Source organism: Daldinia decipiens (assembly GCF_022478715.1).
Source record: "Daldinia decipiens strain CBS 113046 unplaced genomic scaffold F4813scaffold_31, whole genome shotgun sequence".
NCBI classification, from domain to species: Eukaryota; Fungi; Ascomycota; class Sordariomycetes; order Xylariales; family Hypoxylaceae; genus Daldinia; species Daldinia decipiens.
Window position 1 is genome coordinate 99,365 of NW_026054574.1, and position 26,975 is coordinate 126,339.

A 26,975-nucleotide genomic window follows, 5' to 3' on the forward strand; every position below is an offset into this window, starting at 1 on the left:
GCGCCTTTGGCATTCTTACCCTAGGCTGCGACTGGTAGTAATTCAGCTACGAGCTCTACTACATACGTTTCCTCTTGTCCAAGTCTAAGAAGACATCGTGATTGTCATCAATACATAGTAATGTAGGTTCCCAAGATATGGATGCGTAGTCGATCTCTCTTTGTTTCTACCATGGTAAGCCGTCCAGGTGTGTAAGTGGGTAATGTGCCAAATATCAGCCAACCATCAGCCAACCATATCCCCAGTATGATTTCCATGCCTCTTCTAGAAGATACGCAATTCCAATAAGGTTGTATCGTCACTCCGCTGCCCGTGCTCGGGGTTCGAAGTTATGAATATTTTATATTCCAGCGGAATCGCCGGGTTCTATCCACTTGCGCCCTGACCGCTGGGTCAGCAAGACATTAGACAGATATTAAACGAATCAAGTAGACTGGTTAATGACGTTTCCTCATTACGGAATATTAGCAAAGTATAATTTATAATTTAGGATCTACATAATCGCATGATTCCCCTTTTCGATTCATAAGGACTTAAGGGGAATTCGGAATTTATAATACCTGACCCCTATCGCCTCATATGGCCTTGCCGACTCCGCTCTTACTCATACTCATTCGCGTATATAATTAACTCGTTCTCGATAGTATCCTAGATACACAGCGCAGCAAGGCACCACCACGATGGCTGAGAATCAACTTACCAAGTATCGCGGCAACTGTCATTGTACCGCGTATGTGTTTGAAGTTGACCTCCCAGGGAATATCGAAAATGGCCTCCAGTGCAGTTGCAGTTACTGCTGCAAGAGGGGCGCCGTCTTCCTGGCCCCGAACAATAACAACGACATCAAGTTCGTGAAGGGCGACCCGACAGCGCTATCGAACTACAACTTCGGAGGCGTCAAGCACCAGGTAAGCTATAACTATTGAAGAGAGCAAGCATGCAGCATTTAAATGCGAATTTAAATGCGAATTTAAATAGGAACAAATAACAACTATCAAAGTATTGGCTAACAATCCCTGGTTATAGTTCTGTTCGACCTGTTGTACTTTTCTATTCCGTGTTGATACAAAGAAATATGTCAACGTAAGTCCACACGAGCCTACTTGAAGCCTCCCGTCAACTACGTGATATAAATTCTAACACACGGCCTCAGCTGCGGGCGCTCCAGAAAATCAAAGTGTGGGATATAGGCACGCAACCGTGAGTCGATCACCTACAGGTGCTTCCATTGAACGGTAGGAAGCTTAGCTATTCCCCTATCACCAGTCTCGACGACAAGGCAACGCCCCCGGCGTGGAACCCTCCCAAATTCAACGGCCAGGAGCCCCCAGCCGAAATCGAGGGCGCCAAGATATACACGGGGGGTTGCCACTGCGGAGTCGTCACTCTAGCTCTGAAGTCAAAGCCGATTGATAGCACATACGAGGGACTTGTTATGGAATGCGACTGCAGCATATGCACTCGAGTATGCTTTCCCTTCTCCCCTTCTCCCCTATTTCCCTTAGTCCAACAGCTTTCCTATTCTATAATACGCATGCCAGCCAACCCAGCCCTACTCTATAATTTCTATAATCTCATCCTATACAATATCTCACCACCCCCGCCTCTCCACAGAACGCATACTGCTGGATCTACCCCAACAAGCCGCAAGTCTCCATCGTAGGAGCTGCGGAGATGGGATACTACTCGTTTGGAGGCGGCGTGTGGCGCAAGTCGTTCTGTCGGGCCTGCGGGGTGCCGGTGCACAACCGCATCGAGGACTACACGCCGGCGCAGATCGAGGAGCTGCCCGTCGAGCAGCAGCAGTGGGCCCGGGATCACGTCGACTGGTCGCCGGTCAACTTGCGCGTTATGGACGGCATCGATCTGAGCGAGCTGAAGATCAAGCGCATCGACGGGTCGACAAGGTCTGGGCCGCCGAAGCCGGGTAGCTACGTGGACCCCTGAGCGCAAGTTGGAGTATGTATGTAGTATGTTTCGATAGGCGTTGGGCATGTACTGTGGTGCTGTGGTGCTGTGGTGTGGAAGGGGGTGGCGTACGGCTGCGGTAAGCCTGATAAGGGAAGGCGGTGAGGAGGGGGTCTGGCGGTGGGATCTTCGGGCTGCAGATCTAGATAGGGTATTAGGAAGTTAATAACTAGGTAGTCTTAGCCATAAGCTCGGCTTGGTGTTGTCTAACACGGCGAGTTGTCTATAGTAATATGAGTTTCGGCCTTTGAGTAAACAAGTCCTCGTAGTTATTCTGAGTTAGATCTTGACCGCTTGTGCTATGAAGTATCAATAGTCTTATGTTCCAACCGCCCTAACGTATATGAATACTCGCTTTACGTTTATTAACTGTTTAATTATTTCCTGAAGATATTTTATAATAGTAGTTATTCTAGTTATTCCCCGTATCTTTTATAGAGGTCATTAATGTATAGGACTAAACAGGTAGATCGTCGAATCTATTCTCGCAGCTATACTTAAGACATATGGGCCGATAGGTATAACTTAACTCTTTGCATTTCCTGTTAGCTAAGAGCATTTACCAAGTCTATACCATTCCCGAACTCTAGGACAATCTTATAAGTTTACGACAATAGAACCCGCCTCGACAATGCCAACTACCAACGGCCAAGCGCGGCGTTTCTATTGGCGCGCGTATATCTATTGGTACTATTACATAGCGTCTTCGTAGTAGCAGCGGTGGGGGTAGGAGGGGTAAATAGGTATGTAATACCCTACTGACGTACGTCAAGCAGGTACAACTGGCTTTAGGAGAATCTATATCGAATTCTTACGGGGCGATGTGGACTGCCATGCGTCATATCCCACCTTCTTTATACAAACTTAATGTGCGTGTAAGTGTATGAACTAGAAGTAACTAGAAAACGCCCCGTTTCTTGTCTACATGTAATGTAGGAAAAGTAGCTTGGATTATGTCACATACAAATACTAGACGTCTTCGCTAGTTGTAGCTGTCCAGCTATCCTCCTCCACACTCATCTTCTACATTAATCGACCTAGGCGCGAATCAACGCGACAATGGCAGACCTCAAGCACACCAGGTGAGTATAAGCTACTTATCGACTTTGATAGAGGCGAGCATATTCTAATTATAAATTAGCAAGACCTACACCCTCGCTTCGGGCGACAAGATCCCCGCCATCGGTCTGGGAACTTGGCAATCTCCCAAGAATGAAACAACCAAGGCCGTAAAGCACGCCATCTCCGTAGGCTACCGATATATCGACACGGCCTTTGCCTACGGTAACGAATCCGAGGTCGGCGAAGGAATCCGTGCTTCTGGCGTGCCTCGCGAGCAGATCTGGATCACCACCAAGCTTGACAACCCGTGGCACAAGCGCGTCGCCGAGGGTATCGACGCTTCCTTGAAGAACCTTGGTGTCGACTATGTTGACCTTTATCTCATGCACTGGCCCAGCTCTACCCGTCCCGACGACCTCAAAAAGCACTACGACGACTGGAACTTCATCGACACCTGGCGCGAGTTGCAGAAATTGCTCGGTACAGGCAAGGTCCGCAACATTGGTGTTTCCAACTTCGGCATTACCAACCTCGAGAAGCTGCTGAACGACCCCTCTTGCAAAGTAAATCCCTCTGCTTCCGTACGAAAAGTAGTCAGTGGCTAATGATTCGTAGGCCAAGCCGGCAGTTAACCAGATCGAGCTCCATCCCAATAACCCCTCGCCGAAGCTGGTCGCCTACTGCAAGGAGAGGGGTATCCACGTCACAGGTTATTCGTGCCTAGGCAGCACCAACTCGCCCCTATATAAGGACAAAACACTACTGTCCATCGCTCAGAGCAAGAACAAGACGCCGCAGCAGGTTCTTCTGCAATGGGGAATCCAAAACGGCTGGGACGTTATTCCTAAGTCAGTCACTCCAGAGCGGATCGAGGGAAATTTTGCCCTCGACGGGTGGGAGTTGACCGACGAAGAAATTAAGAAGCTTAACAACCTGCCGGACCGCTTCAAGGTCTGCGGAGACGACTGGTTGCCGGTTAAGGTCTTCTTCGGCGACGACGAGTAGCGGTTTGAAATTTGAAGTTCCTGATAGAGACGACTCGGGTTAGAAGCCTGGCGCATTTAGACAGATAGATCTTGAATAAGTAAAATCGCAACACTATCGTCTTAATGCGATTTGGTCGTAGGTTGAACGTAATAGGGTCGTAGCCGTACTCATAGCTTCCCCTTCCTAGCCTCCTCCTCTAGTACAAAAGCTATGCTCCTTCTCACTTGTTCCGCCAACGCTACCGCTTCGTCGTCGTCCAACTCCTCGCGCACTCCGCGGCCAAACATTGTAAAGCTTTCCCTAAACCTCCCACTGGCGCGTATCTCTGGTCGTGGGATGAGATGGTAGTGCACATGATTAACAACCTGCGCGGCCGCCGCACCGTTATTCTGGACGACGTTCCAGTCCTTGACCCCCGTGGCGCTCACGAGGGCCGCGGATAGTACGCGCAGGTGAACGCCTAGCTCGGCGGCTTCGTGAGACGTGACATCGGTTAACTTGGAGCGGTGGGCGCGAGGGCATAGTAGGAGATGGCCCCTGGACAGGGGTAATATATCGAGGAAAGCGACGAGCGTAGGCGTTGAAAGCACGACGAAGGCCGGGGGCGCGAGTTGGAAGGGATCGATAGAGGGGGAGTCCGTTGGGGGAGGTTGATCGGGAGGGAAGGGGGAATAGGTGGAGGATATGGAGCAGAATGGGCAGGGATCGGTAGCGGAGGGGGCGGTGCCGGGATCGAATGGTGGGATTATTTTGGGTTCTTCTGCCATGGTACGACGAAGTTTTGGTTTGGGTTCGCGGTAAAGGTTGAGATGAGTTGGGTAAATTTTAATATATCGATGGCATTAAAGACGCCGTGTTTGGGAATTATTCTACGTAGATTAAGAAGAACAGAACGTACGAATGTCAACAAGTAATATAAAGTATAAAGTGGTATGCCGTGTGGGTTTTAAGAATAAGTGAAGAGAGTTGATGCCTCGGCGTGAGACTTGGCGTATCTCAAATTGGGAGATTTGGGAGATTTGGGAGATTTGCATTGTATTACCTAGCTCCAACACCGGCACCAGCATTGCCGCGGTACAGGTTCCGTGTAGCACCAAGCCCCACAAATAGCCGTCCTTTGTTTTTTTTTGCATTTATGACTTTGTCATTGTACCTTGTCCCTGTCCCTGTCCAATTCTGCCGTTCTTTACTCCCCGACCGCCTTTTTTCTCAGTTGACTCTACCACCGCCAAAGACCACCCACTCTATTCGCCCGTACCTAAAACAACTTCAACCAAACTCAAGAACCCCCCCCCAAAACAAGAAAAAACCGAAATGAGCTCCCGCGAAGCCTACCAGATCCCCTCCTCCGCCGGCGGCGCGGCTACCGGCGGTGCGGCCGCGGGCACGCGAAGCAGCGCGTTCGACATGGACGGCGGCGGCGCGACCATGCACTACATCTGCGGCGACTGCGGGACCAAGTTCCCGCTGAAGCGCAACGACCCCATTCGCTGCAAGGAGTGCGGGTGCCGCGTGTTGTATAAGGAGCGAACCAAGAGGTAACTTTATCTCTTTCCCTTTTTTGGCTATCGTGATCTGATCTCGTTGGGGGGTGATGGGCGGTAATGCTAATGTGACGGCAACAGAATGGTGCAGTTCGAGGCGCGGTAACGGGCTACGCGGGGTGCAACGGAATAGAACGAGATGATAGATACGCTCCTGATCCTTAATAGTGAACTCTGATGGTTTGGCGTCATGTTTGGCTAGTCGCACAACCCAGAAACGGTTTCCTTACGCGGCGGAGATGCTACGTCGTGAGTTACATACGGAAGCAGGGCAGACATCGTTCTTAGGGGTTCGATGGGATATCAAGAAGCTGTCTGCATCGCTACAGTCCGCATAGCATGTAACCTGGAGTTTGGGTGTTTGTTTACCAAGGGAGCAAAGATATTCAAGTCTCGGGAATCGAGAAAATAAGAAATTTGGTATCATTGCGCGCCCGTCTATGCCCTCATGCGATCGTAACTCCCTAGACCCTAAAACTAAAACCTTTGTACCCTATCATGTATAGTGAATAATAGTAAGATAACCCAATCCCCATTTCTACCCTCTTCTCTGCGTATGTAGGTACTTGGCAAAGCTGGCATCGTCCATGACCGAATCCGCATTTGACCCCGTCGCAGCCTCATACCTGGCCTGTAAACCCTCGCGGTCCATCTCATCGTCCACGTCGTCATCGTAATCATCTGCGTCCTTCTCGTCGCTATCATCCTGCATATCCTCGTCCTCATCCGCTTTAGGTGGCTTCACGGCGGTATCCCTGGTATTATTCGCACCCATAGACATGCCCTTCATCATCTTGTCTAACTCCTTCTCGCGGACCTTCTGTCTTTGGTCCTCGCGTTCCTGGCGCTTGCGTTCGAGTTCGGGGCGGTAGTCCCTCTTGAATTCATCCGCCTTCTCCCGTACGGCGGCGAAGAAGTCGTCGACGCCGGCTCCCGTCATGGATGAAACTCCTACGACGCTTAGGTGGGTATAGAACTCCTCGAGCATCATACTCATCGAGTTTAATAGGCTACTCATGTAACCACTACCTGCGCCCTCGCCCTCGACGCCACCAAACGCGTTGGAAGCCTCGTCGTTTGACAGTGCAGCCTGAAAAGCGTCGTAATCCGTCATCCACTCCTTAGCAAAGTCTGCGTCCTTGACGTCCGTCTTGTTGAACACCAAGATCATCGGTAGCTTGGTTTTGTATAGGATCGAGCAGGCGTATAGCATGTTGCTCATGAAGGTGCTAGTCGAAGCGGTTCGAGGGGTATCGATGATGTACGCGATGACAGTCGGGAAGGTGGAAGCGAGGGACTCGAGGAGGATTTGGCCTGAGGCAGACCAGACGAAGACTTCAATTTGACCGGCTGTAATAAGACATATCAGTCAGCGATTTTACTGTTAACAAATCCTTAAGAGCAAAGACATACGTGTATCAACAAGAATATTCTTAATAGGCTTCTTGTTTGGGGTTTCTGGTTCTAAACTAGTTCGCTTCTCAAGCAACTTCAAGATCTGGTCGACCTTCGTCGAGAATAGGTTTAGGGAGGTCAAGATGCCGCCGTTAGGGCCTAGGTTATACTGTTTCATGACTTCCTTGTAATTCACCGAGTCGCGAATATCGATATTGCTCTCGAAAGGAACATTAAGCACAGCGGGATCGAGGTTAATTACATAGGGCGGCTCTCTCTGGCCGTGTAGGTGTGCATTGATGCGTTGCATAAAGGTTGTCTTTCCAGATCCAGCCATACCCACGCACACGATGGCGACAGGTTCCGAGGAGTTTGCTGTTGCCGTCGAGGGCGCGGCAGAGGCTGAGGTAGACCCGGACGTGGAAGAGGAGGCCATTCTTGTCATGGATACTTTAGCTTATAGATGACCTTGACAGGATGAGAGATAGAAATGTTGAGATTAGTGAAATGATCACCTGGAAGTATTAAGTTACGTCCTTTCGGCTTGAATTAAGTTAAAGATTGCGGGGTGGCGGGGCAGATAGCTCTAACCTAGCTTTAAGGTTCTTGGCTTATCGATAGATCTAACCTAAGCTTCTGGTTTTATTGATTATTCACATATCGTTATGTGCATATAAAAGACTGAGACTTACATCTACAATAGTCAACTCAATGGCAGTCTATAACATGATCACTTAGGCTATGCTTATATTAGTTTCTAAACAAATAGTATCTTACCTTAAGGGTCATTTTGAAATAAGACTGAACAAGTCTTCATCTCGAGTCTAGGTACTTCATATCACCTCACAAATATTCGTCTACTTAGTTAGAACAAAACATCACAAAGCAAGACAAGACATATTTGAGGTGGCCGAATCTCTCATTTTCTCGCCCTATTGAGGGCTTGAGCTGTGATAACTATCCGCTAGGGATAGGGGCATTTGTTTTTGTTTTTTTTTTACCTGGGCTAGTCGTCAAGACTAGATAGATCTTGTCATTTCGTCATGCCAGCAGCTTCGTCAAAGCGCTAGCGGAACCATTGCAGCTTCAGCAGCATTCTTTCCGTAACCTTGCCACGCCCATATTTCTCTCTCCGGGAGATGGAGGATACTATATGGGCGACTGTGTGTATGTGCGTATTGTGTTTCATTTTTTTTTCTTTCCCCCTCTCTGCTTGCTTGAAGACATAGAAGATGGACGGCGGCGAAGAGGCGCGCCAACCTGTGGTGCGTTTTCTAAGTTGTCCTCTCGGCTGACCTTTGCGAGTTTTATTCCCAAAAATTTGACAATCTGGTAGAGTCGTGATAATATCATGGCGCCGTGTTCGCGTGTACTCGCTGTGGAAATAAAAAAAAGCAACGTCGTAAAAAGACAAATCCGCAAAGTGTGTTGCCGCAAACCTTTCCTCTTTCCTGGCCTCTAAACCGTTGTGCATTGTTTCTTTCTTTTTTTGACCTTTTGCTCGGCAAAGAAGCTAAGACAAGTCGACTGAAAGTAATCCATAACGCCTAGTTTAAAGACCGATAATGACCATGGGAGTATTTTGTGAATATTGAGTTGAGTTGGGAAAGTGTGTTCCTTTGGGTCATCAGAAATAGAAAAGTCACAATGGGTGATAACATGAGCAAACCGTGTACGTTCATACCCCCTTACCTCTCCCTGATATAAAAAAAAACTTCATCAAAATGGTCGGCCAACCTCGATGAGAAGTGGAGTTGTAGGTGTTCTCCCAAATGGTGTTCCAATCTGATGATGATAATATCTGGGAGAGACTGAGCTGAGGGAAGAAATCGGTGACAAGGAAAAGCAGAATCATTCAACTCCGTGACCGTTCGTTCCTCGCCAAATTCAAGACACATTCCAACGCCGTATTCCCCCAAGTGACCCGATGTTTAGTGGATATATATTGTTGGTGCAAATGCGAGAGCTCGTTAGATCGTCTTAGGCGTCCGAGCGTTGCTCATCTCCACGACGTCGTCGAGATGGTTGCACATGGCCACGAATAGGTCAAAGAAAAGTTTGCCGCCCCGTTCCATCTCCGTCTGCATGGTTCCGCTCCTCTTAAATGTCTTACGACATCGGATAATTAGGGCGAGATAGTGAGCGCGTAGTCGCGAGTCCGTGTCCGGCGTGTTGTCGTAGGCGTACTGCGCCGATCTAAGGATCGTTCCGACGTCGATGCCGCTCTGTAGGCCTTGCTTCCGAAGAGCTAGGCGCTTGAGCTCTTCGAGTCCGTACCTATCGGCGGCGCAGTACACGACGGTATCCCGCAAGAGATATTGTCCCACGCTGGCGACGTGCATTGTGGCCTCGACGGCTCCGCGGCCAGCTCGGTTGTTTTCTGAAGGGTCGGGTGATCCCACGGCATCCTCGAGCTCCCAAGAGTTTCGGTGCTTGTTATGTACTAAGCGTGGGTAGTAGTCACCCTTGTAGAGGTACTCGAGTACGGCCGAGAAGATCTCGGGTTCTTCGTCCGGAAGTGAAATCCTCTTGCTCTGCGCCTCGAGGTACTGGTCCCGGCACGCCCGTTCGAAAAAGGGCGACTGGGCTAGGACCTCCTCGTGGGCCGCGAACAGTCTTGCTTCTCTCCCGATCGTTAACGTGACGATAGGAGAGTTGAGGGTCCTCTTGGCGGGGAGGATCTCATCGATGGACCGCTGCAGTTTCGCTAGTTTCTGAGGATCCCGAACCTTGTTGGTGGTGGTGGTGGTATTGTTGTTGTTATTGTTGCTGTTGTTAGACTTCTTCAGCCTCGCCGACTTATCGACTCGGTCCCCGGACCGGAACGAGCGTTTGAACATTGCGGCGGCGGTTTTTCGGATAGGCGAAAGAAATCGAGACAGCGTCGTTTTGTTGTTGGAGTTTGGTTCGGGATGATAGATGAGGGAAATTTATCGAAAAATTCCCTCTTCTGAGTATAGATTGGCTAGAGAGTGACGAAAAGAGTGTAGAGTAATTTCGGGTTTCCGTGGACGTAGAGAGTGAAGGAGTTGGTGAGAGTTTGACGCACAAAAAAAGAAAAGGATTTACAGGAGTCCAGGCAGTCTATCCCAGAGTCAATTCGAAAAAGTGAACGAATGTATCTGGAGATATCCTCGAGGTAGCTTTGCGACCCTGATGGTTGTGGTGGGGGGGAGGGAGAACAAAAGGAGAAAGGAGGGCAGAAATGGGAGGGGGGTGTTGGTGATATTTATATTTCTATTCTATATTTTAGCCGCATACCCTCCATTACGGAGTACGGATTACAGGGAGGGGAGGGGACTTGTTCAATTCAGTCTTAATTCAGTCTTCTCCTGTGCTGTGCTGTGCTGTGCTGTGGTAAACCTGTTCCCCCAAGCCGCCATCCCACCCACCAATTGCCAATCCATGACAGCGCGGCAAGGAAAGACCCTTGACCCCTGACCTGCATGTTGATTCGTTAGGTTAGACCTCATATCTCCGCCCCGATTTGCGTTTATGGCGCCCTGCTGCAGATAATATGACATTGATACGTTCAGTGGATAGATTGCTGGTCAACTTGCGAATCTTGGTCAGCTGTGGTACTTCCCCGGAGACTTGGTTCGCCAGGCAATAAACATGTAGATGCAGCATGACAAGTCACCATCCCCTGTTCTGCCTAGGTCTCCGCGTTCCCGCCTCATCGTGGGTGCGACCCAGGTCGCCCGGGATAATGACTCCAGCAGTTCGGGAGGGGTACGTCGTAGAAGAACCGGACGAGTTAGCACGTGGCGAGGGTTCAATGTGAGGCATGGTGATGATAGGAATATCTCCGATAATTTGTCTTAGTACCTATCAAGTATAAAGATCATACGGATGGAAGTGATCCTATGATAATAGAATGGCTGTATCTTGATATTGTATTCATAGCGCGGGCAAATAGATTCTCAGCGATGATCTCACCAAATCCTCGCGGCTTTGTTCGGTCGAATGAGATAGACGGCGAGACGCCAACTTATCATATTGCAGTTCATCGCAGTTCACTGCAGCACACTGCCTCGAAGCTTAATAGTTGGCGCGCTTCTCTTCGTGCCTCGGGCGAATAATCGTTTACCCACGATGCTTCTCGCTTAAGATCGAAAACGTGTAAAGCAGACAGGAACGAGTTGAAATGTTTCGTTTAGCGTGGGCGGCGTGGGCGGCGTGGGCGGCGTGGGGTTAGCATAGTGGTCCGAAAGGTTGGGTAGGACACGACAGGGATTCTTGGCATAGATATGTACGTCAATATCGTAATAACGTATCATGCATGCATCTAAGTATAATATGTAATATGTAAATATACAATATTTTCGGGCAGCACTTCGATGGCCATCGTCAACCTATCCGGTTCCTATTCACATCTTTGGGCAGGTACCTTAGGTATATTCGAACTCCATTCTCACAATCAAACTCTGTCTTCTTTAAACGCGGTTCATAGGTCATGCTAGGTATGTATGGTTAATCTACTACTTCCTTTAGGTTGACATCCAGTAAGCCAAGAGGGCGCCTAATCTCTGGTCCTGATAGCCATCTATAATACTCATACTTGACACGAGTATCTTACTTATGCAAAATAATACCAATCTCGTCTAATTCTGGTGAACTATGCAGTCGGAGCATATCCTTAACCCAAAAGAGAAGAGCGTCTTGCTTAGCAAGACGAATCGTGACGCACCGCCGTGATTGTCTCGCGCATGGCGATTAATCCGTACATGTACGTGAAAACTGCCATTGAACTGCTATTAGTATTTCTTCGTTGAAATTGTCATATTTTAGTGTTCTTACTTCCTGGAGATATCGCGACAAAAGCGATACACGCCGCGATGATGGCTTCCGGCACTTCTATGATCTCAGGGTCTAGGAAGAAAAGCCCCGAGTGTCCTGTGACTAGTTTGCCGAACCCTGACCAGGCGAGATACGCACCGCTACAGAACGTAACTCCGATCGCGTGACATATAATAGGCTATTTATTGATTTTCAGTTAGTAATATGCTACGATGATGAAAATGCCAAACATAACACTCACGGTTTGTCGGCGAATGCTATTGAGGAAGCAGATTTCAACCAATGCGATAACCGTTGTGATAGTCCAGACGTTGATGATACTGAATATGTTGATCGGGGCTTGGTCAAAGAGTCCCTTGTCTTGTTGTCGTCATTAGCACTTATATCAATCAGCAGGGAAGATAGTCGTTATTCGGCATACCTGGATGGTGCCTGATTGTCTCGGTATCGTTGTTATATGGCGGATTCTGGGGGTGATACGGTAGCGTTGGCGCTTTGAAACCGCCATGCCCAGAGGGAACGAGACAGCCCCAATAGATCAGCGTATTCATGATGGGGAAGACGTGAGCAATCGTATAGTATAAGCTAAACCAGTACCGGCGGACGGGACAGGTAGCTTTATTCGGCGGTGATAGGAAACGGAGACAGTAAGCCTTGAACTTGTGCCCATCACATTCGTTGGAGTCTATCTCAATTGCCTTCGGGGAAATGAGATGCATAGCGGTCCAGATCTAATTGCCACACGTATTAGCATAGTTGTAAATTGGAGGACTGGTATCTCAAGACATTGGCAAAACTGACCGTCACCTGCAGATGCCATGCCTATTGCATACAGAAGGAGACAGTCGAGAACTGGAATAGGATGCGCCAACAAGTATGCTCGTCTTCGGTCTCGAGCTTATACTTGAGCGATACTCCGAACACGAGTGAGAGGTAGGCGGTGATAACGAAACGGAGAAATATGAGGAACTTCTGACTGATGAGTTGACAAGACGAATGGCACGCCCGAAGGTAGATACACTGCTAAAGATTAGAACCTCTTCTTAGATAGTAGTGAGAGGAATTAAGGAGTGTAATTTACATGACTATCCGATTGGCCTGGGTAGCTAGACTGGCTAGGATAGCTGGGATGGCCCGGCTGTCCTGGGTGACTTGGCTGGCTAGGATGACTGGGTTGGCCTGGATGACACGGAGGCTGGTCTGGATGGCACGAAGACTGCACCGGATGTGAGAGCAGCGGTGTTCTGTCTGTCGCTTCTGACATGGTGGAGATGAGAATATGAATACTTATGTAGGCTCAGAGGTGTTAGTAGGTAATGTTGATCGAAACGATGATCGAATAGTACAGAACAGTCCTGTATCCTCGACCCAGAACAAAGAGGTGTTATCAATAGAATACTTAGCATCGAGGCTCAAAAGGAGAATGCATACGAAGAGGTAAACGATTGAGGATGAATGGGAATGGGCGAAAGAGATAAGGTAGGAGATGAAGTCTAGATTGATAGCTGGGGGGAAGAATGGGAAATGGAAAGTATGTCCAGTATTAGATATGCATCATTAGATGGTGAAGGAGCACTCTCACTATAGCAAAGGCAACAAGTCGGCTCGACTTGCCTTATCGATGTGTTAGTAATGACGCGAAGGTACTATCGAACTTATATATCAGACATTGAAGCTCTCAACTAATCTTAATAAGTATCGACGTACCCAAGAGCTAAGTGGACCTCCTATAACATTCCTGCCTAAACAAGCCAAACTAACGTATACGCCGAACCTTATTGGCCAGCCCATCTTCCAACCCGTTTACAGCCCGGAAACCAATGAAACAGCCGCCTCTTATCGATAGCGATAGCGCTCACAAGCCCAAGTTAAGGCCACTTTCACCTGAGAAGCTCCGACGTCTCATTCGCAGCTCCAATTGCATTGATCCATTAAGCTGGCCTCAAAATCTTCGAGGCCAGCACCGAAAGCCTCACCACCAGACCTAACATATCCCCGATAAGAAAGAAACGAGAGAAAAAAAAAATGTTGTCAGGGCTTCAAAATCCCCGGCAAGCAGCCGCCCAGCTGTTGAATTTCGGCTTAATCCTTTCCACCGCATTCATGGTACGTCTATCAACCTCTCCTCGAACCCATTGTCGCACGTCGCACGTCGCACGTCGCACATCCCAACTAACTCCCCTCTCTCGCAGATGTGGAAAGGTCTCTCCGTCTTTGCCGATTCCCCCTCGCCCATCGTCGTCGTCCTCTCGGGATCCATGGAACCCGCCTTCCAGCGCGGCGACCTGCTCTTCCTCTGGAATCGCAACATACTAGCCGAGACGGACGTAGGCGAGGTGGTGGTCTACAACGTGCGAGATAAGGAAATCCCCATTGTCCACCGCGTGGTGCGCAAGTTCGGTACCGGCGCCCACGCGCGCCTGCTCACCAAGGGCGATAACAATGCCGCTGACGATACCGAGCTATACGCACGCGGCCAAGACTACCTCGAGCGTAAGGATATCATCGGCAGCGTATTTGCGTACATCCCCTTTGTAGGATACGTCACTATTATGCTGAGCGAACACCCCTGGCTCAAGACCGTCATGTTAGGTATTATGGGTTTGTTAGTTGTGCTGCAGCGGGAATAGTCATATCTACAAGAAAGGGGGGCGTCTGGAAAAGAACACCTAATTTCGGCTTGTGATTTGGGTTTAGAGGCTATCTTCTCAAATAAAGGATTTACTGACTACCTAGCTAATGAAATTCTTGGTTCAACTAAGGTCGTGACTTATACTAGGATGAAGACTTGATATTCTTAAAACGCTGGCTACCTAGGTATTCATCTAAGCACTCTCTATCTTTACAGAATCACTCGCGAAATATAGTCGTTTTTACAGGTCACCACAGCTTCGGCAGCTAGATACGAGGAATGAATAGATTCCGTGAAGACGACTGTCTATGGGTATTCTCCAACCGATTGAACATGTCTTGTAACCTTACAAGTCCTTTCCCTGCGCTCCAAGCCTGTTCTCACTTGGACGTAAGGCCTGCGTAGAATCCATACACTAAAATACACAACCGCAGCGCTAAAAGATGTGCCGATTAGGATCGACATCATCAGATCTAAAAATACAGCTTGCGGGCTCATATGCAATATCAGCTCAGCTAGCTTTCAACCGTAATCGTTCTCGACTACCTAGTAGTATTCCTCATCTCCGTATTCGTCTCCGCCGTAGTCTCCTTCGTCATACCCTGTTTCATCGTAATTTGGTTGTTCCTGATCATCGTAGTAGTCGTTGTACGTCTCTTCTGCGACTTGCTCTTCTACCTCTTCATTCCCGTCTTCTACGCCCTCGTCGTTGACGGCTGCCTCGGGTGCTGTTTTGCCGTTGGTCGCCACAACGCTCTCCGCACGACTTGCAGGGCCGCTTCCGTTGCGAGACGTTACCGATCCAGGTCCTCGGTCTTTGTCGCTGGTGAAGAGATTCTCGATGGCGTCATAGTTGATACGTCTTGAATATGTGTCCCGCTTCTTCAGCGCTTCGATGGCTGCCTCGCCCGGGGTAGAAGCAGGTGTGAGCTGGCCTTCGCCGATTCGCGGCTTCTTTACGCGATTGCGTTTCCGTTTCGGGGGGCCCAACTCCTCCATCTGCTTACGATAGATTATCTCTTGCTTCTTTCGCAGCCAATCCTTGTTCGCGTTAATCCATATGCTCTCCTTGATTTTTACTTCCTCGGGGGATAGCTTGCAGAACTGGACCTCGGGGTCGTCGGCAAACTCATCCTCGCCGATGATTTCGTCCATATTCGTCATCCGCTGCGGGAGAAGAGAGCGCGCCCACTCTGCTTTGATGTGCGCGAGATGTGCAGCAGTAGCTAGGGCCTTGCCGTGTTCGTCGCTGTGCGGGTCGTTGATTACCTCGTTGATCTGCTGTTCCAGTACGGCCTCGTCGCGCTCCCATTCGTCGTCAAAAGTGAGTGATGGTTCGGCAGATCCCTTCTTGCGACCGCGCCGCCGAGTTCCTGATTGCGCCGGTGCTTCCTCTTCATCTTGAGCCTCGCCTTCGAGCTGGTCGTCCGAAGCGCCGTACGTAGCTGCTAGCCCATCCACTGCATTATCATCCTCTGGGTTTTCAGCCGCGAGGCCCTCTACAACATCCCTATCTGCGCTCTTCCGGGGAGCGGGCTTCGGAATCTTCTCCGGGTCGAAAGGGGCAACCAACTCTCTACCCTCGGAGTTATCGAAGGATCTTGGTAGGTAGTCTTTGACTTGACGCATCCTAGAGGTGTCCGGGTGTGGGCGAGGTATTGGCGGCGGCGGCATTTCGGTTGAGGGCCTCGGCGTGGCAGCAGAGCTGTCGGGCGCTGGTGTTCCGGCATTCGAACTTGACTGGTCGTCCTCGCCATCGATGTCTTCGATCGCACGCTTCCTCTTTCTAACTCTGCCCTCCTTTTCCATCTTCTCTTGCCATTCCGTGGTGGATTTGTAGAATGCCGGCGGGTCATGGCGGGACTCGAGAAACTCTTGGTTCAGGAAGTCCTCGATAGACAGTTCACTACTTTCCGTCACAGTGAATTCGTCGAGACGTTGTTCGATCGTATGCGTCGTGACCTTGACAACATAAACGATCTCTCGAACGGTACGCCTAAAGTTCCACATGCGTGCCGCCATAAGAATACAAGCTCCGCAGATGCCAGAAGGCCGGCGGCCCATAACCATCCAGTCACGACCCATTCTCTGGCATAGCCTAGTTGCATCAGCTGCGACCTTGTTGGTAAAGTCACCAAAATCGAGCTTTGAGCAAAAGCGATATATAAGATCTTCCGGAATGATCGACTTGACATTGTTGCTCTGGAAGGAATAGATATTGCTGAGGTCCTTGAAGATATGGCCAAGTTCATAGACATTTACCTAGACATTGTAAGTAAAAGAAAATAGAAATATGATATATCGCAGAATACTTACGTGAACAAGCTCAGCAAAATCGATAAGCATAACCTTACAACGATCCTCTCTGCGACAAGCAGTGTAAAGGCATACGGGTACCACTTTATCCATTCCTCGTCCCTGGAGCCAATTTTCCTCCATGACAAGCTTGAAGATCTGGATGCCGGCATCTACAGCGTTTGGAGGAACTTCCTTAAGCTGATGTGCAAAGCCTACCATCATATTCTTGGCTATAAGCCAAAGTTAGCTGAACAGCCTTCGATATATTTCGTCTAAAATTAGACATACCTTCGCGAATGGTCTTTTCCCGAGCGTCCGTGAGACTACCGCCGAGTCGTCTATATTGCGAGCCCAAGTTCCTAGAAGCACTCCCCTGATCGGCCCCGACAAAACTTCCGTGGACGACAGCAGCACCGGATGAGTTTTCGCCGAACTGGACTTCAGCAACGATGTTGGAAGAATCGATTTCGCGGCCACAAGCAGAACAGAAGCCGTCAGTAATTGGTGCTAACGGGTTAGAACAGTTGGGATTTGGACAAGGTTGCCGATCCGAGGAAGGTTTGTTTTGTGAAGTGGGTGGTGTCATAGGCGTAGGACTCATTCCCATGCCCATGGCCCTCATTTGGTTTCGTTGTAAAACCTCTTTGATGCGATCGCCAGGTCCAACTCCCCTGGGTCTGAACTGGACGCCAGTCTTCCGCGAAGACACCTTCGCGGATTTTAGAAACGATGACATGACTTGTAAATATGGTATAAGAAGGCGTATAAGTGAATGGGTATAAGTGATTTATAAGGAAGCAGTCGAATTGATATCGTAATCCAGCGATGTAATCCCCTGTTGGGGGACTTACTGGGTGTAAGTTGCTTGCAGTCAAAGGCTGGGGGATGTAGTCGGAAAAAAAGACGACTGCGGATTTTAGTGGATCACCAAGTTGGAAAGAACCTTGGGAAGTTGTGTGGTCAAGGGGTGTGATGTCCAAAGTTAAGAAGGGCGCTAAAAAGATTCCACCTAACTTCGCTAAATTTTAGCTGACTCATCATCGCTTTCAACTACAAACAAGTTACGGTTCGAATTCAGTTGGGGACGAGATTAGAGTTTGGTTTTTATCTTCGGCTTTAGGTACATTAGCGTGTGGGGGAAGGCGGGGGTCTCTTGACATATGTAGGTAGGTAGTGTCAGTACATAATACATAGTGAGAAGGTGTGGACATAAGGTACGTAACAGTCAGAAGCCAGTCCCCTAGTTGATTGGCTAATATACATGTATAACATAATCATCTTCGGGGGTGGTCGTATCTAAAATAAGGATGACCAGTTGGCCCTCATTTGGGTTCGTTGCAGAACCTCTTTGATGCGATCGCCAGCACCAACTCCCCTGGGTCTGTACACGATTATATCTCGCTGGGATTGTTTTTAAAATACTGATATATTGGGAAAGAGTGGCCTTTCAGATATTGTCGCCAATGGTACGGATTAGTCACGGTCACCTAATCGATATACCTATGTCACATACGAGACTATGTATGTCAGGTCATCGCCACCACCCAAGGGTCAAATAATGTTAAAAAGAATAGAAGGCCCTGTAATCGAATAAAGAACCTTGAAGATATCATATGGCACACAGCAACAGTATAGGCATGTGCAAAAGTCAATTGAAAAGATTACGTTGAATTAGATACTACTATTACGAGATTACGGGTTACGTGTTTTACTATTACGCTACGAGGTCATTACGAATTACGAATGTTTACTGTATTGCAGTATATAGACACCAGGCCTTTAACATGTATATACCTGAGGCTGACATTATGTTGAATATCTGACATCGTGGTGGATATACCTGGCTACCTCCTGGACATCGTCACCAGGCCTGGTAATTACGGCGAAATAGATAGCACCTGACATAAATCCTTTGACATACTGTCTATTAGTACTGACTTATAAGTTACTGGCTTGTAAGTAGCTGCAATGCAATCGGTGCAATATAACAAGTTTTGCAGACATTATATTTACCTGTTGACATAGTCATGAAGGCCTGTACGGGTTAATTGACACCTTTGCTGAGACAATGTCAATAGATAGATCCCCTACCCGCTAATGTACATACGACTTAGCCTAATTTCTTGTAAGTCTACCTAGGTAGGTACTGAATTACATAGTACGAATACAATATACAATGATAGCAAATCGAAATATTAAAATGATTTTAACCCGAAATTTTGATGGGATGAAAATGCTTGAATGAACTGAAATCCACCTTATATACATATATTTCACACTTAAATGATACTTGTTGCATTCATGATTCATGCAACTAAGAGATATTTATGAAATCTTAAGCTGTCATCCTGTGTCGTCATATCAATCACCAGAGCTTAAACTACAACATCTCCAAGCGCAGCTAACTCCTATCAAATAAATCTCGTATTAAAAAATGGACGGCCTTGACGAATTCGAAAAATCCCTCGCCGCAGAGAAAGCCGAGAGGGAACGCGGAGACGAAAAAAGACATAAGAAGCACAGACATCACCGACGAGATCGATCATCCGAACGCGACCGCGATAATCACCGCCATAGCCACCGTAAGTCGCACGATCATCACGAGGAAGAAGACGACGACGGCCATCGACACAAACGGTCGCGTCACTCTAAAGATGATGAGCGACACCGTAGACACGAACATCATAGAGATGACAATCGCGATTCGGACAGACGGGATCGCCACGTGAAGACCTCAGACGCGAAAGAAGATCTACCACTGCCTGACGAAGAGCTAGCTACAGAAGACTATAAGAAGCCAGAAGGAGCTACATCAAACCTAGTTCGAGATTCCTGGATGACGGCGCCGTCTGCGCTGGACATTGATTATACTCAGAAAGGGTCAAAACTCTCTAAACCTCCACCACCGCCCAGCCAGGCGCCACAGAGGGAAATTCACAAGAGAGAGATCAACGCAGTACATCTACAGGAATTGAACAGCGGGAAATCCGTAGAGGATCTTGAGCTGCCCGCACAGCACGAAGTCGACTACACATTCGGCGATGGCGGGTCCCAGTGGAGGATGACCAAATTAAATGGTGTTTACAATACGGCCGAACAGACCGGGAGGACTGTGGATGAAGTGGCATTAGAACGGTATGGTAACCTGCGGGACTTTGATGATGCGCGCGAGGAGAAAATCGAGGTAGACCGACGTAAAGTATATGGCGATGGTTATGTCGGCAAAGAGAAGCCCAGCGGGGAGCTGTTCCAGGAGAGGAAGTTGGGTCAGAGCGTTCATGAAAACCGAGAAACCTCGCCGGCGTCGACGAGCCTTGATCAAGGCGCAGTTATTCCCGATGATGCATCAGCTCACGTATCTACCCAAATCGACCAGACTACGCTCAATCGGCTCAAAGCACAGATGATGAAAGCAAAGTTGAAGAAGGCGCCAGATGCTGCCAAGCTGGAAGCCGAGTACAACCAGGCCGCCGCAGCATTCGCATCAAAGGGTCCAGGAGCAGTTGTTCTCGGCGTCATGGAGAATCGCATGTTAGCAGGAACACGCGGCGAGGCCAAAGCTATCGAAAATAAGCGAGGCCGCGAGAGGGGGAATGTAGAGCAAAACGATGACATGACGATAGAGGATATGATCCGGGAGGAACGGCGAACACGAGGACAGGCGGGAGGAGAAGGGTTGCGACTAGCTGAACGAATCGCCAAGGATGTTAAATTCGACGATGATCTCGAATACATGGACGAAAATGCCGAAAAGCTAGCCAAGCGCGTGCAGAAATCCGAGATCAACCTCAAGAACCAGGCCGTTGGCGAGTTTCAGCGGATCAACAAAATCCTAGATAACTGCCAGCTCTGCCATCACGAGGACCGCAATCAACAGCCCATCGCGCCTATAGTTTCGTTGGCAACGCGAGTCTATCTGACACTATCTACGGAGCCTGAGCTGAGCGAGGGGGGCGCCGTTATCGTTCCCATCCAGCACCGGACGAACCTGTTAGAATGCGACGATGACGAATGGGAAGAGATCCGCAACTTTATGAAGTGTCTCACGCGGATGTATCACGAACAAGGTCGAGAGGTTATATTCTACGAAAATGCGACAGCGCCTCATAGGCATATGCATGCCGCCATGCAAGCTGTTCCTATCCCGTACGATTTAGGTGATACCGCGCCAGCCTTTTTCAAGGAGGCGATGCTCACGACGGACGAGGAGTGGGCGCAGCACAAGAAGATCATCGATACGGGAAAGCGAGCTCGAGAGGGGCTGGGCAAGTTAGCATTTAGGAGATCTATTGCTAAGGAAATGCCATATTTCCACGCGTGGTTTACTTTAGACGGAGGCCTGGGTCACGTAGTGGAGGATTCTAACAGGTGGCCTAGGGGTGATCTATTCGCAAGGGAGATCCTGGGTGGTATGTTAGACGCGGAGCCGGACGTGATCAAGAAGCAGGGACGATGGCACAGATCTGATAATAGGGTGGAGGGGTTCAGAAAGCGCTGGAAGAAGTTTGACTGGACCAGAGTGTTGACTGACGGGTGAGATTCTTGGGTTGTCTATGAAATGGGACAACATGCTGGTGGTGCTATACGGAGACGAAGGCGTACACGAAAGGAGTAATCCCTGTAAATCAATATGTGGAGACACACAAGGGACATCCTCCTAACTGCTCAGCTGCCAGATGCCCCGCTTCAGCTTGTGTTACATGAGGGATTGTTCCCCAGGGAGGTACCTTATCGACGATGATATCACTGTTTGCTGTGTATGATTACGATAGCTCTTAACCGAAACTATTATTGAACCGACTTTGCGGCCTCAAAGAACAACCCAATTACCTAACCTAAGACAGTTTCTATCTGCAGGTCCCTGCAGCCTAAAGATTCCCATGTACCTTGGTGACACGATACAAACGGTTTTGTCATTTATCCTGTCGAAATCATACCTATGTAATTCGTAATCCTTTCCCCTGCCAGCTACCAGTCACCACCAACACCACCAACACCACCAACACCACCAACACCACCACCAACACTACCAACACCAGTTCCAACCATACTCCCAACATCTACACCTACCCATTCCAAGTCGCCACCCAGACCCTCTACCGCGATGACTTCCTCGCAAAAGCGCATAGGCAAGGTAGGTAATTACACCATCCATCCACCCATCCCATCTATACCCAATTCCCATCCGAACATGTCATCTAACCGTACCTCCCAACCCAGGAGCTCCAAGAATGCACGTCCTCCCCCCCAACCGGCATGGTCGTAACGCTCCCCTCCGAATCCGACATCCACCACTGGACCGCGACCCTAGCCGGGCCCCCCGGCACCGTCTACAGCGGCGGCATATTCGCCCTGTCCATCGTCCTGCCCGCCGACTACCCCTTCAAAGCACCCCTGGTCACCTTCGCGACGCGCATCTACCACCCCAACGTGACCAACGATAGCGTCGGGTCCATCTGCCTCGGCATGCTCAAGCCCGAGAACTGGAAGCCCGCTAGCAGGGTCCGCGCCGTCCTCGACGCCGTGCGCCAGCTCCTCATCGAGCCCAACCCCGACGACCCCCTCGAGCCCCGCATCGCCGACGAGTACAAGAACAACCTCCGCGAGTTCGAGAAGACGGCTCGCAGCTACGTTACCCGCTATGCCCAGCAGCCTGCTAAGAAATAAGCGGCTGCGACTTAGATATCCGGTAGTTGGTAGTTATCTGATAGTGCGGCTGAGAGAGAGAGAGAGAGAGAGACAGGTGGGGGGGACTGTTTGTCGGACAGATAGATACCCCATTTTCCCTTCGACGAGTGAGGCACCTAGGAATAGTTCTCGTGGGGATGGTGGTTACATTTAGATGCAGGGAAGGGAGAAGTTACCTGTGAAGACATCACGAGCAGACGCAAGCTCGCATGGCTACCCTAAGTAGTTACGACGAGACTAAAGTCCGAAGGCTAGGGTCGTTCAAAACCCACCATTTTCCTACACCATTTTCAGAAATGTATTTATGGACAAGGCAGGAATTAGGCATGGTAACATTATGGGAAACCTCACGATTCATGAAAACAGATATTCGACACGTTAGAAACACCTCGCAAATATAGCGAGATAATTACGATAACTAAGCTAATCACTAACAAGGTTATTTGATGTTCAACGTATCTGTTGTATTGATCTTTGGAGCAAATGCTATGCTTCTGCTAGCCGGATTCCCCGGATTTCCTGGCTATGGTTTGCGTGTTCAGTGAATGCATATAATGCGCCGCCATTCGATGCTATATAACCTGCCCCTTTGAAATGCAGTATGCTCTATCTAGTTTTTCCCGAACCTTAACAATGCAATCATATGGATAGGCCCATTGATGGTATCCATATTACCCACGCCAAATCAGTTTGGTTTACATGTTTCTTGTCCTCCCGAATAATACGAGGTCTCTGAGACTTCCAGCTCTGCCCCGTCGGGGAACGAGAGCGTAGGAATCAGTCGGCCTCTAATGAAATATAACCTGTATCCATTCCCTTATACAAATGAACTTGTTCTGTCCAGGCTACGAACACAAAGGTAAAAGCATCGTCTGCTTCCTATCTCTTATGATATTCCTCCGCTGGAAGAAAAAACTGTCGTATCATGAGATTTCGTCAATGCCTGTCCATGCTGAAAATGAAATAAAGAGACGCCATGATAGACAAAACGTAAGATTGCAGATTCCCGCTGCGTATGAAAGTGGTTTTGCTGTCACAACCCGGGTGCTTCGGGGTTGTCTTGTCGTCTGGCCGTGGTAGGCGACCAGAATTGGCAAAGGAGATCTGCCCTGGTAATAAAAACGACGGCGCGGGTGGTAGATCAGTTCGCCGTGAGCTCGACTCCGTTATCTACGTCGGCCGAAAAGGTTGCCCTTCTTCTTGAAGTCTGAATCTATCGAGACGATATTGCCCGTTTGCTTTTCTCTCTCGGCTTTGACTTGAACCCGTCTTTCTTGCCTCTTTTGCTCCACCGTTTCTTGGCTGAGATGGCCGAAACCGTTACGACGCTTGAAGCAGGCTTCTATCAAACCGTTGGCGTCGATAAGCCTGCGAGGAATCGTCTGCACTACCTGGAAGATCTCCATAGGATCTCCCACGCCCCTGATTTCGTTCTCGCCGATCTTGAAGATTGCCAGAGCGATTCGAAACAGCGTTTTGGATCCCTCGTAGAAGAAGACGTCCCATACGCGTAAAGTACTCTCGATGGGCAAAGTGCCGATGTAACAACTCATAAACCAAGCGGTCATACAAAGGGTAATAGGCGGAAGTCGAGTCGTCTCGGCCCGATGTCTGTGCCTCCAGCTCTTTGACCAAACGACATCCGTACCGTCCAGCTCGCCTCCGATCTTAGCCCAGACGTTGGGCATAGATTCCCTTAACGAGGACATGAGCACTCCGAGATCAACATTCGCGCCCTCGAGGCTGGTTTCGTGCGTCCCGGGAAGATACACTCGGGCTATGATATTTAGCAACCAGAAGGCGTGTTCCTCGCTTTCTACGAAGAGCAGGAGTAAGCCCGCTAAAAAGTTGAGCGACTGGCAATATCCGATCTTGGGATTGTATATGGCAAAGGCGTGCAAGACACGGCGTAGCGATACGATCATCGGCTTCTCGACGACGGGGATGATGCCCTCGGTCTCTTTCGCGAGCGCTTGTTGGCTGCTATCGGAGAGGGAAACAGGGCCGGAGCGAAATTTGATGTTGTCGGGAAACGTACGGTGCAAGTCGCGTTCGATAGCCTCGACGTCCACGTTCTTAGCTTTTTGCTTCAAAAGGCCATCGTACAGGCCGGCATGCTTCGCAACAACAGCAGGCCCCCCGGCGTAATAGAACCAAGCAGCGCCCCTCCAATCGGGAGGTATTCCCTTGCGTACAAATCGCTTCGTCTTGTTAGATCGAGGAGGGAACCGGTTAGGATTGTCAGTCATCAACCCATGCTCCCTAAGAAAGGCGATCCACTTTTTCCGCCTTCTCTCTAGATACTCGGTATATCCTTGGTTCCAGTTGTCGTATTGCTCCCGGTCGACGTACTGATTACTCTTCCGAAACCCGTAGCGATCCCGCTCGTCGTCGTCCTCCGCGATAGTCGACACGGTCGGGTGGCGCGAGGGGGGTAAGGGGCTATAGCCGTCCTCGGTATCATCTTCAGTCTCGGCGCCGGCATCCGCATCTGCATCCATGTCGATTAATATATTAACTGCCTCGTTATCCGTTTGAGTGGAATTCCGAGCAGAGTTCCGAGCAGAGTTCCGAGTAGAATTCCGAGTGGAGTTGCGAGTGGAATTGCGGGTGGAATTGCGGGTGGAATTCCGAGTGGAATTCCGAGTAGAACGGGAATCCAAATGGGTGCTCTCCAATATCTCAGGCATCTCCTCGGGTATTTCTTCGAACATCTCCCCAGGTCCTTCCTCAGACACTTCCTCGGATATATCTCCGGGTACCTCTGCGGGTAAGGAATCGTGTGTGTCAAGGTCGTGAGAAATGGAAATAGAGTCCTGCTCCATCTGGCCCGAGTCAGAGGTCGCGTCTGGCGATTCCGGGGTTGGTAGGAAGACGGTCATCGCGTCTAGCATAGCAGTCCTCCTCCTGCTTAATTCTGATTTTGCAGTGCCCGGCCTCGAGTCTACCATCTCGTTGTTGTCCTCGGGAGCTGAGTCGTCGTAGAAGCCCTTCTCGTACATTCCCATTATATCGTTAATACTAAGCGAATCATCGGCCATCCCGTAGATCGAAGTTATAGAACTGTTCTTAGTCGCGATGCTACTCCTCTCAGTTGCTACTGTCCCCTGAGCCGTGGATGCCGAGAGTTGGGATCGATAACTTGATCTGAGCTCCTCGCTCGGCAAGGATGCCATTCGATGGATGGGATCCCTGGAGAAATTCGGCCCCGTACTTTCGGCACGGTTGTACGATAAGGGGAATCGGGTAGGTGGAGGGTATGGCTGTCGGCCTCTGCTCCGAAGATGCTCCCGACTGTGCATCTCAGGAGGAGGTCGCCCGGGAACAGAGGAAAAGGTAGCAGCAGAAATATTGGACGAGACGGATTGGCCGCGTTCTCGCGTCCATGATAGAGGATGGCTGGGTGAGATGTCGAGATGGCTCGGTTCGGCGGGAAGGTGATTAGCAGCCATGGAGCGAGGTGATTCGTTGTAAGGCTGTTTGATGCTTGGTTTTCGAGGCCTCGAGAAATTATCTACGCGTGGTGTTTCGGGAGTGTTCATCTTGACGGGTAACGAGGGGAATTCATCTCTTATTTCGGAAGCAAAGTGCAGCTCGTCGGTCGCGTTGGAGGATCTGCTATGGAGGCTGCTGACGGCCGGAGACGTAGGACTGAGAGTCGCAGAGCGGTCGTAGCCCAGAGAATCCCACCGAGGGGACAATGGGGAGTTTGGTAGCGGTGGTATTCGAGGCGAGTGATCCTCTATGGTATGACTAAAATGCGAGTAGGAAGTAAGGACGGTAGATGAGATAGAATGGGCAGTGGAAGGAGAAGTCCAAGGGGCGTTTGTGGTAGTTGTTGAATCTTCGAAGTCATTGTCTTCATCGGCATCGTAGCCATCTTTGTCTTTGTCGCTGTAATGATGACTGAAGTTGCTGGCGTTGGGGAAAATTGGACGAACCGGGGTGTGTTTCGAATCCTGGGCTCTTGAAGCATGCAGGCCAAATTCTTGGAACTTCATGCCGCGCTCAGGTCTAACACCAACCCTAGCGGATAATACGTCTGATCTCAAGTCTGATCTCAAATCTGATCTAGGGTTAGGTTGCGTCACACCTCTAGCACTTCCGGGCTTTCTATGTCGTTGTTGAATATCATATGTCATTGCATCAGGACCGTCTTGTTGCGAATTGTCGGCCATAGTTCTAAACGTTCGCGCCATTGGCCTGCGGGCCAAGCAATCTAGAACGCCGGTAGCTCCCCTAACAAAAGAGTAGCTCCCCTATGCGATTCCCACAGCTAGGCACAGCTAACAGCTAGGCGCAGCTGGGAACCAAGCAGGCTGATACAACGCAGCGTTAAAGTGGATTTTGCCTAGGCATAAAGATGATCTTAACTCCAACCTACAGTAGGTTACCTTTCCGGTTGCAGAAACGAAACAATAACGAACGAGGTCCAACTGGACGAGTATTGAATTAGGAATCGGGTATGCACGCACGGGCTACGGGCACCACCCCTAGTTACCCTCGTGACCGATATTCGAGACAATAGGGAGGAGATCGATCGAACGAATGAGATGGTCGGGGGAGAGGGATGTTGAACGAATGTTGTTTAAAAGCCTCCT

General features: G+C 49.5%; 12 protein-coding genes across 12 annotated transcripts; 6 read left to right on the top strand and 6 right to left on the bottom strand.

The window, feature by feature from the left end:
- The first annotated feature begins 145 nt into the window (after window positions 1–145).
- Window positions 146–2,291, top strand: F4813DRAFT_367974 (uncharacterized protein). The gene is made up of 5 exons (XM_049244241.1): window positions 146–908; window positions 1,027–1,083; window positions 1,154–1,200; window positions 1,267–1,465; window positions 1,615–2,291. Exons 1-5 carry the CDS (start codon window positions 681–683, stop codon window positions 1,945–1,947), a joined length of 864 nt encoding a protein of 287 aa, XP_049097134.1. The 5' UTR covers window positions 146–680; the 3' UTR covers window positions 1,948–2,291.
- A 736-nt stretch (window positions 2,292–3,027) lies between these two features.
- Window positions 3,028–4,035, top strand: F4813DRAFT_382146 (Aldo/keto reductase; the record flags this gene model as incomplete). Its single annotated transcript, XM_049245761.1, has 3 exons — window positions 3,028–3,050; window positions 3,110–3,593; window positions 3,646–4,035. 3 exons carry the CDS (start codon window positions 3,028–3,030, stop codon window positions 4,033–4,035), a joined length of 897 nt encoding a protein of 298 aa, XP_049097135.1.
- On the bottom strand, window positions 3,646–5,013 carry F4813DRAFT_367979 (HIT-like protein). Its single transcript, XM_049244242.1, has 2 exons — window positions 4,185–5,013; window positions 3,646–4,055 (listed from the first exon to the last, which is right to left on the bottom strand). Exon 1 carries the CDS (start codon window positions 4,782–4,784, stop codon window positions 4,185–4,187), a length of 600 nt encoding a protein of 199 aa, XP_049097136.1. The 5' UTR covers window positions 4,785–5,013; the 3' UTR covers window positions 3,646–4,055.
- A 120-nt stretch (window positions 5,014–5,133) lies between these two features.
- F4813DRAFT_183529 (DNA directed RNA polymerase) lies at window positions 5,134–5,883 on the top strand. The gene is made up of 2 exons (XM_049239342.1): window positions 5,134–5,555; window positions 5,643–5,883. Exons 1-2 carry the CDS (start codon window positions 5,332–5,334, stop codon window positions 5,665–5,667), a joined length of 249 nt encoding a protein of 82 aa, XP_049097137.1. The 5' UTR covers window positions 5,134–5,331; the 3' UTR covers window positions 5,668–5,883.
- A 216-nt stretch (window positions 5,884–6,099) lies between these two features.
- Window positions 6,100–7,392, bottom strand: F4813DRAFT_382147 (uncharacterized protein; the record flags this gene model as incomplete). The annotated part of the gene is made up of 2 exons (XM_049245762.1): window positions 6,100–6,911; window positions 6,975–7,392. 2 exons carry the CDS (start codon window positions 7,390–7,392, stop codon window positions 6,100–6,102), a joined length of 1,230 nt encoding a protein of 409 aa, XP_049097138.1.
- A 1,315-nt stretch (window positions 7,393–8,707) lies between these two features.
- On the bottom strand, window positions 8,708–10,154 carry F4813DRAFT_183568 (uncharacterized protein). The gene has a single exon (XM_049239343.1). The coding sequence runs from the start codon at window positions 9,794–9,796 to the stop codon at window positions 8,927–8,929; it is 870 nt and encodes a 289-aa protein (XP_049097139.1). The 5' UTR covers window positions 9,797–10,154; the 3' UTR covers window positions 8,708–8,926.
- Window positions 10,155–11,341: 1,187 nt separating this feature from the next.
- Window positions 11,342–12,700, bottom strand: F4813DRAFT_183714 (uncharacterized protein). Its single transcript, XM_049239345.1, has 5 exons — window positions 12,558–12,700; window positions 12,178–12,487; window positions 11,998–12,116; window positions 11,757–11,934; window positions 11,342–11,696 (listed from the first exon to the last, which is right to left on the bottom strand). The coding sequence occupies exons 2-5, from the start codon at window positions 12,473–12,475 to the stop codon at window positions 11,623–11,625; spliced, it is 669 nt and encodes a 222-aa protein (XP_049097140.1). The 5' UTR covers window positions 12,476–12,487; window positions 12,558–12,700; the 3' UTR covers window positions 11,342–11,622.
- A 918-nt stretch (window positions 12,701–13,618) lies between these two features.
- Window positions 13,619–14,650, top strand: F4813DRAFT_367986 (microsomal signal peptidase 18 kDa subunit). The gene is made up of 2 exons (XM_049244243.1): window positions 13,619–13,862; window positions 13,949–14,650. The coding sequence occupies exons 1-2, from the start codon at window positions 13,782–13,784 to the stop codon at window positions 14,384–14,386; spliced, it is 519 nt and encodes a 172-aa protein (XP_049097141.1). The 5' UTR covers window positions 13,619–13,781; the 3' UTR covers window positions 14,387–14,650.
- Window positions 14,651–14,659: 9 nt separating this feature from the next.
- Window positions 14,660–17,762, bottom strand: F4813DRAFT_367993 (uncharacterized protein). The gene is made up of 3 exons (XM_049244244.1): window positions 16,975–17,762; window positions 16,705–16,916; window positions 14,660–16,650 (listed from the first exon to the last, which is right to left on the bottom strand). The coding sequence occupies exons 1-3, from the start codon at window positions 17,420–17,422 to the stop codon at window positions 14,935–14,937; spliced, it is 2,376 nt and encodes a 791-aa protein (XP_049097142.1). The 5' UTR covers window positions 17,423–17,762; the 3' UTR covers window positions 14,660–14,934.
- A 1,264-nt stretch (window positions 17,763–19,026) lies between these two features.
- Window positions 19,027–21,473, top strand: F4813DRAFT_367994 (CwfJ C-terminus 1-domain-containing protein-like protein). The gene has a single exon (XM_049244245.1). It carries the CDS (start codon window positions 19,121–19,123, stop codon window positions 21,221–21,223), a length of 2,103 nt encoding a protein of 700 aa, XP_049097143.1. The 5' UTR covers window positions 19,027–19,120; the 3' UTR covers window positions 21,224–21,473.
- F4813DRAFT_367996 (ubiquitin-conjugating enzyme) lies at window positions 21,474–22,821 on the top strand. Its single transcript, XM_049244246.1, has 2 exons — window positions 21,474–21,820; window positions 21,907–22,821. Exons 1-2 carry the CDS (start codon window positions 21,791–21,793, stop codon window positions 22,351–22,353), a joined length of 477 nt encoding a protein of 158 aa, XP_049097144.1. The 5' UTR covers window positions 21,474–21,790; the 3' UTR covers window positions 22,354–22,821.
- Window positions 22,822–23,540: 719 nt separating this feature from the next.
- Window positions 23,541–26,552, bottom strand: F4813DRAFT_382153 (TBC domain-containing protein; the record flags this gene model as incomplete). Its single annotated transcript, XM_049245763.1, has 3 exons — window positions 23,541–24,865; window positions 25,028–26,218; window positions 26,468–26,552. 3 exons carry the CDS (start codon window positions 26,550–26,552, stop codon window positions 23,541–23,543), a joined length of 2,601 nt encoding a protein of 866 aa, XP_049097145.1.
- Between the last annotated feature and the right edge of the window lie 423 nt (window positions 26,553–26,975).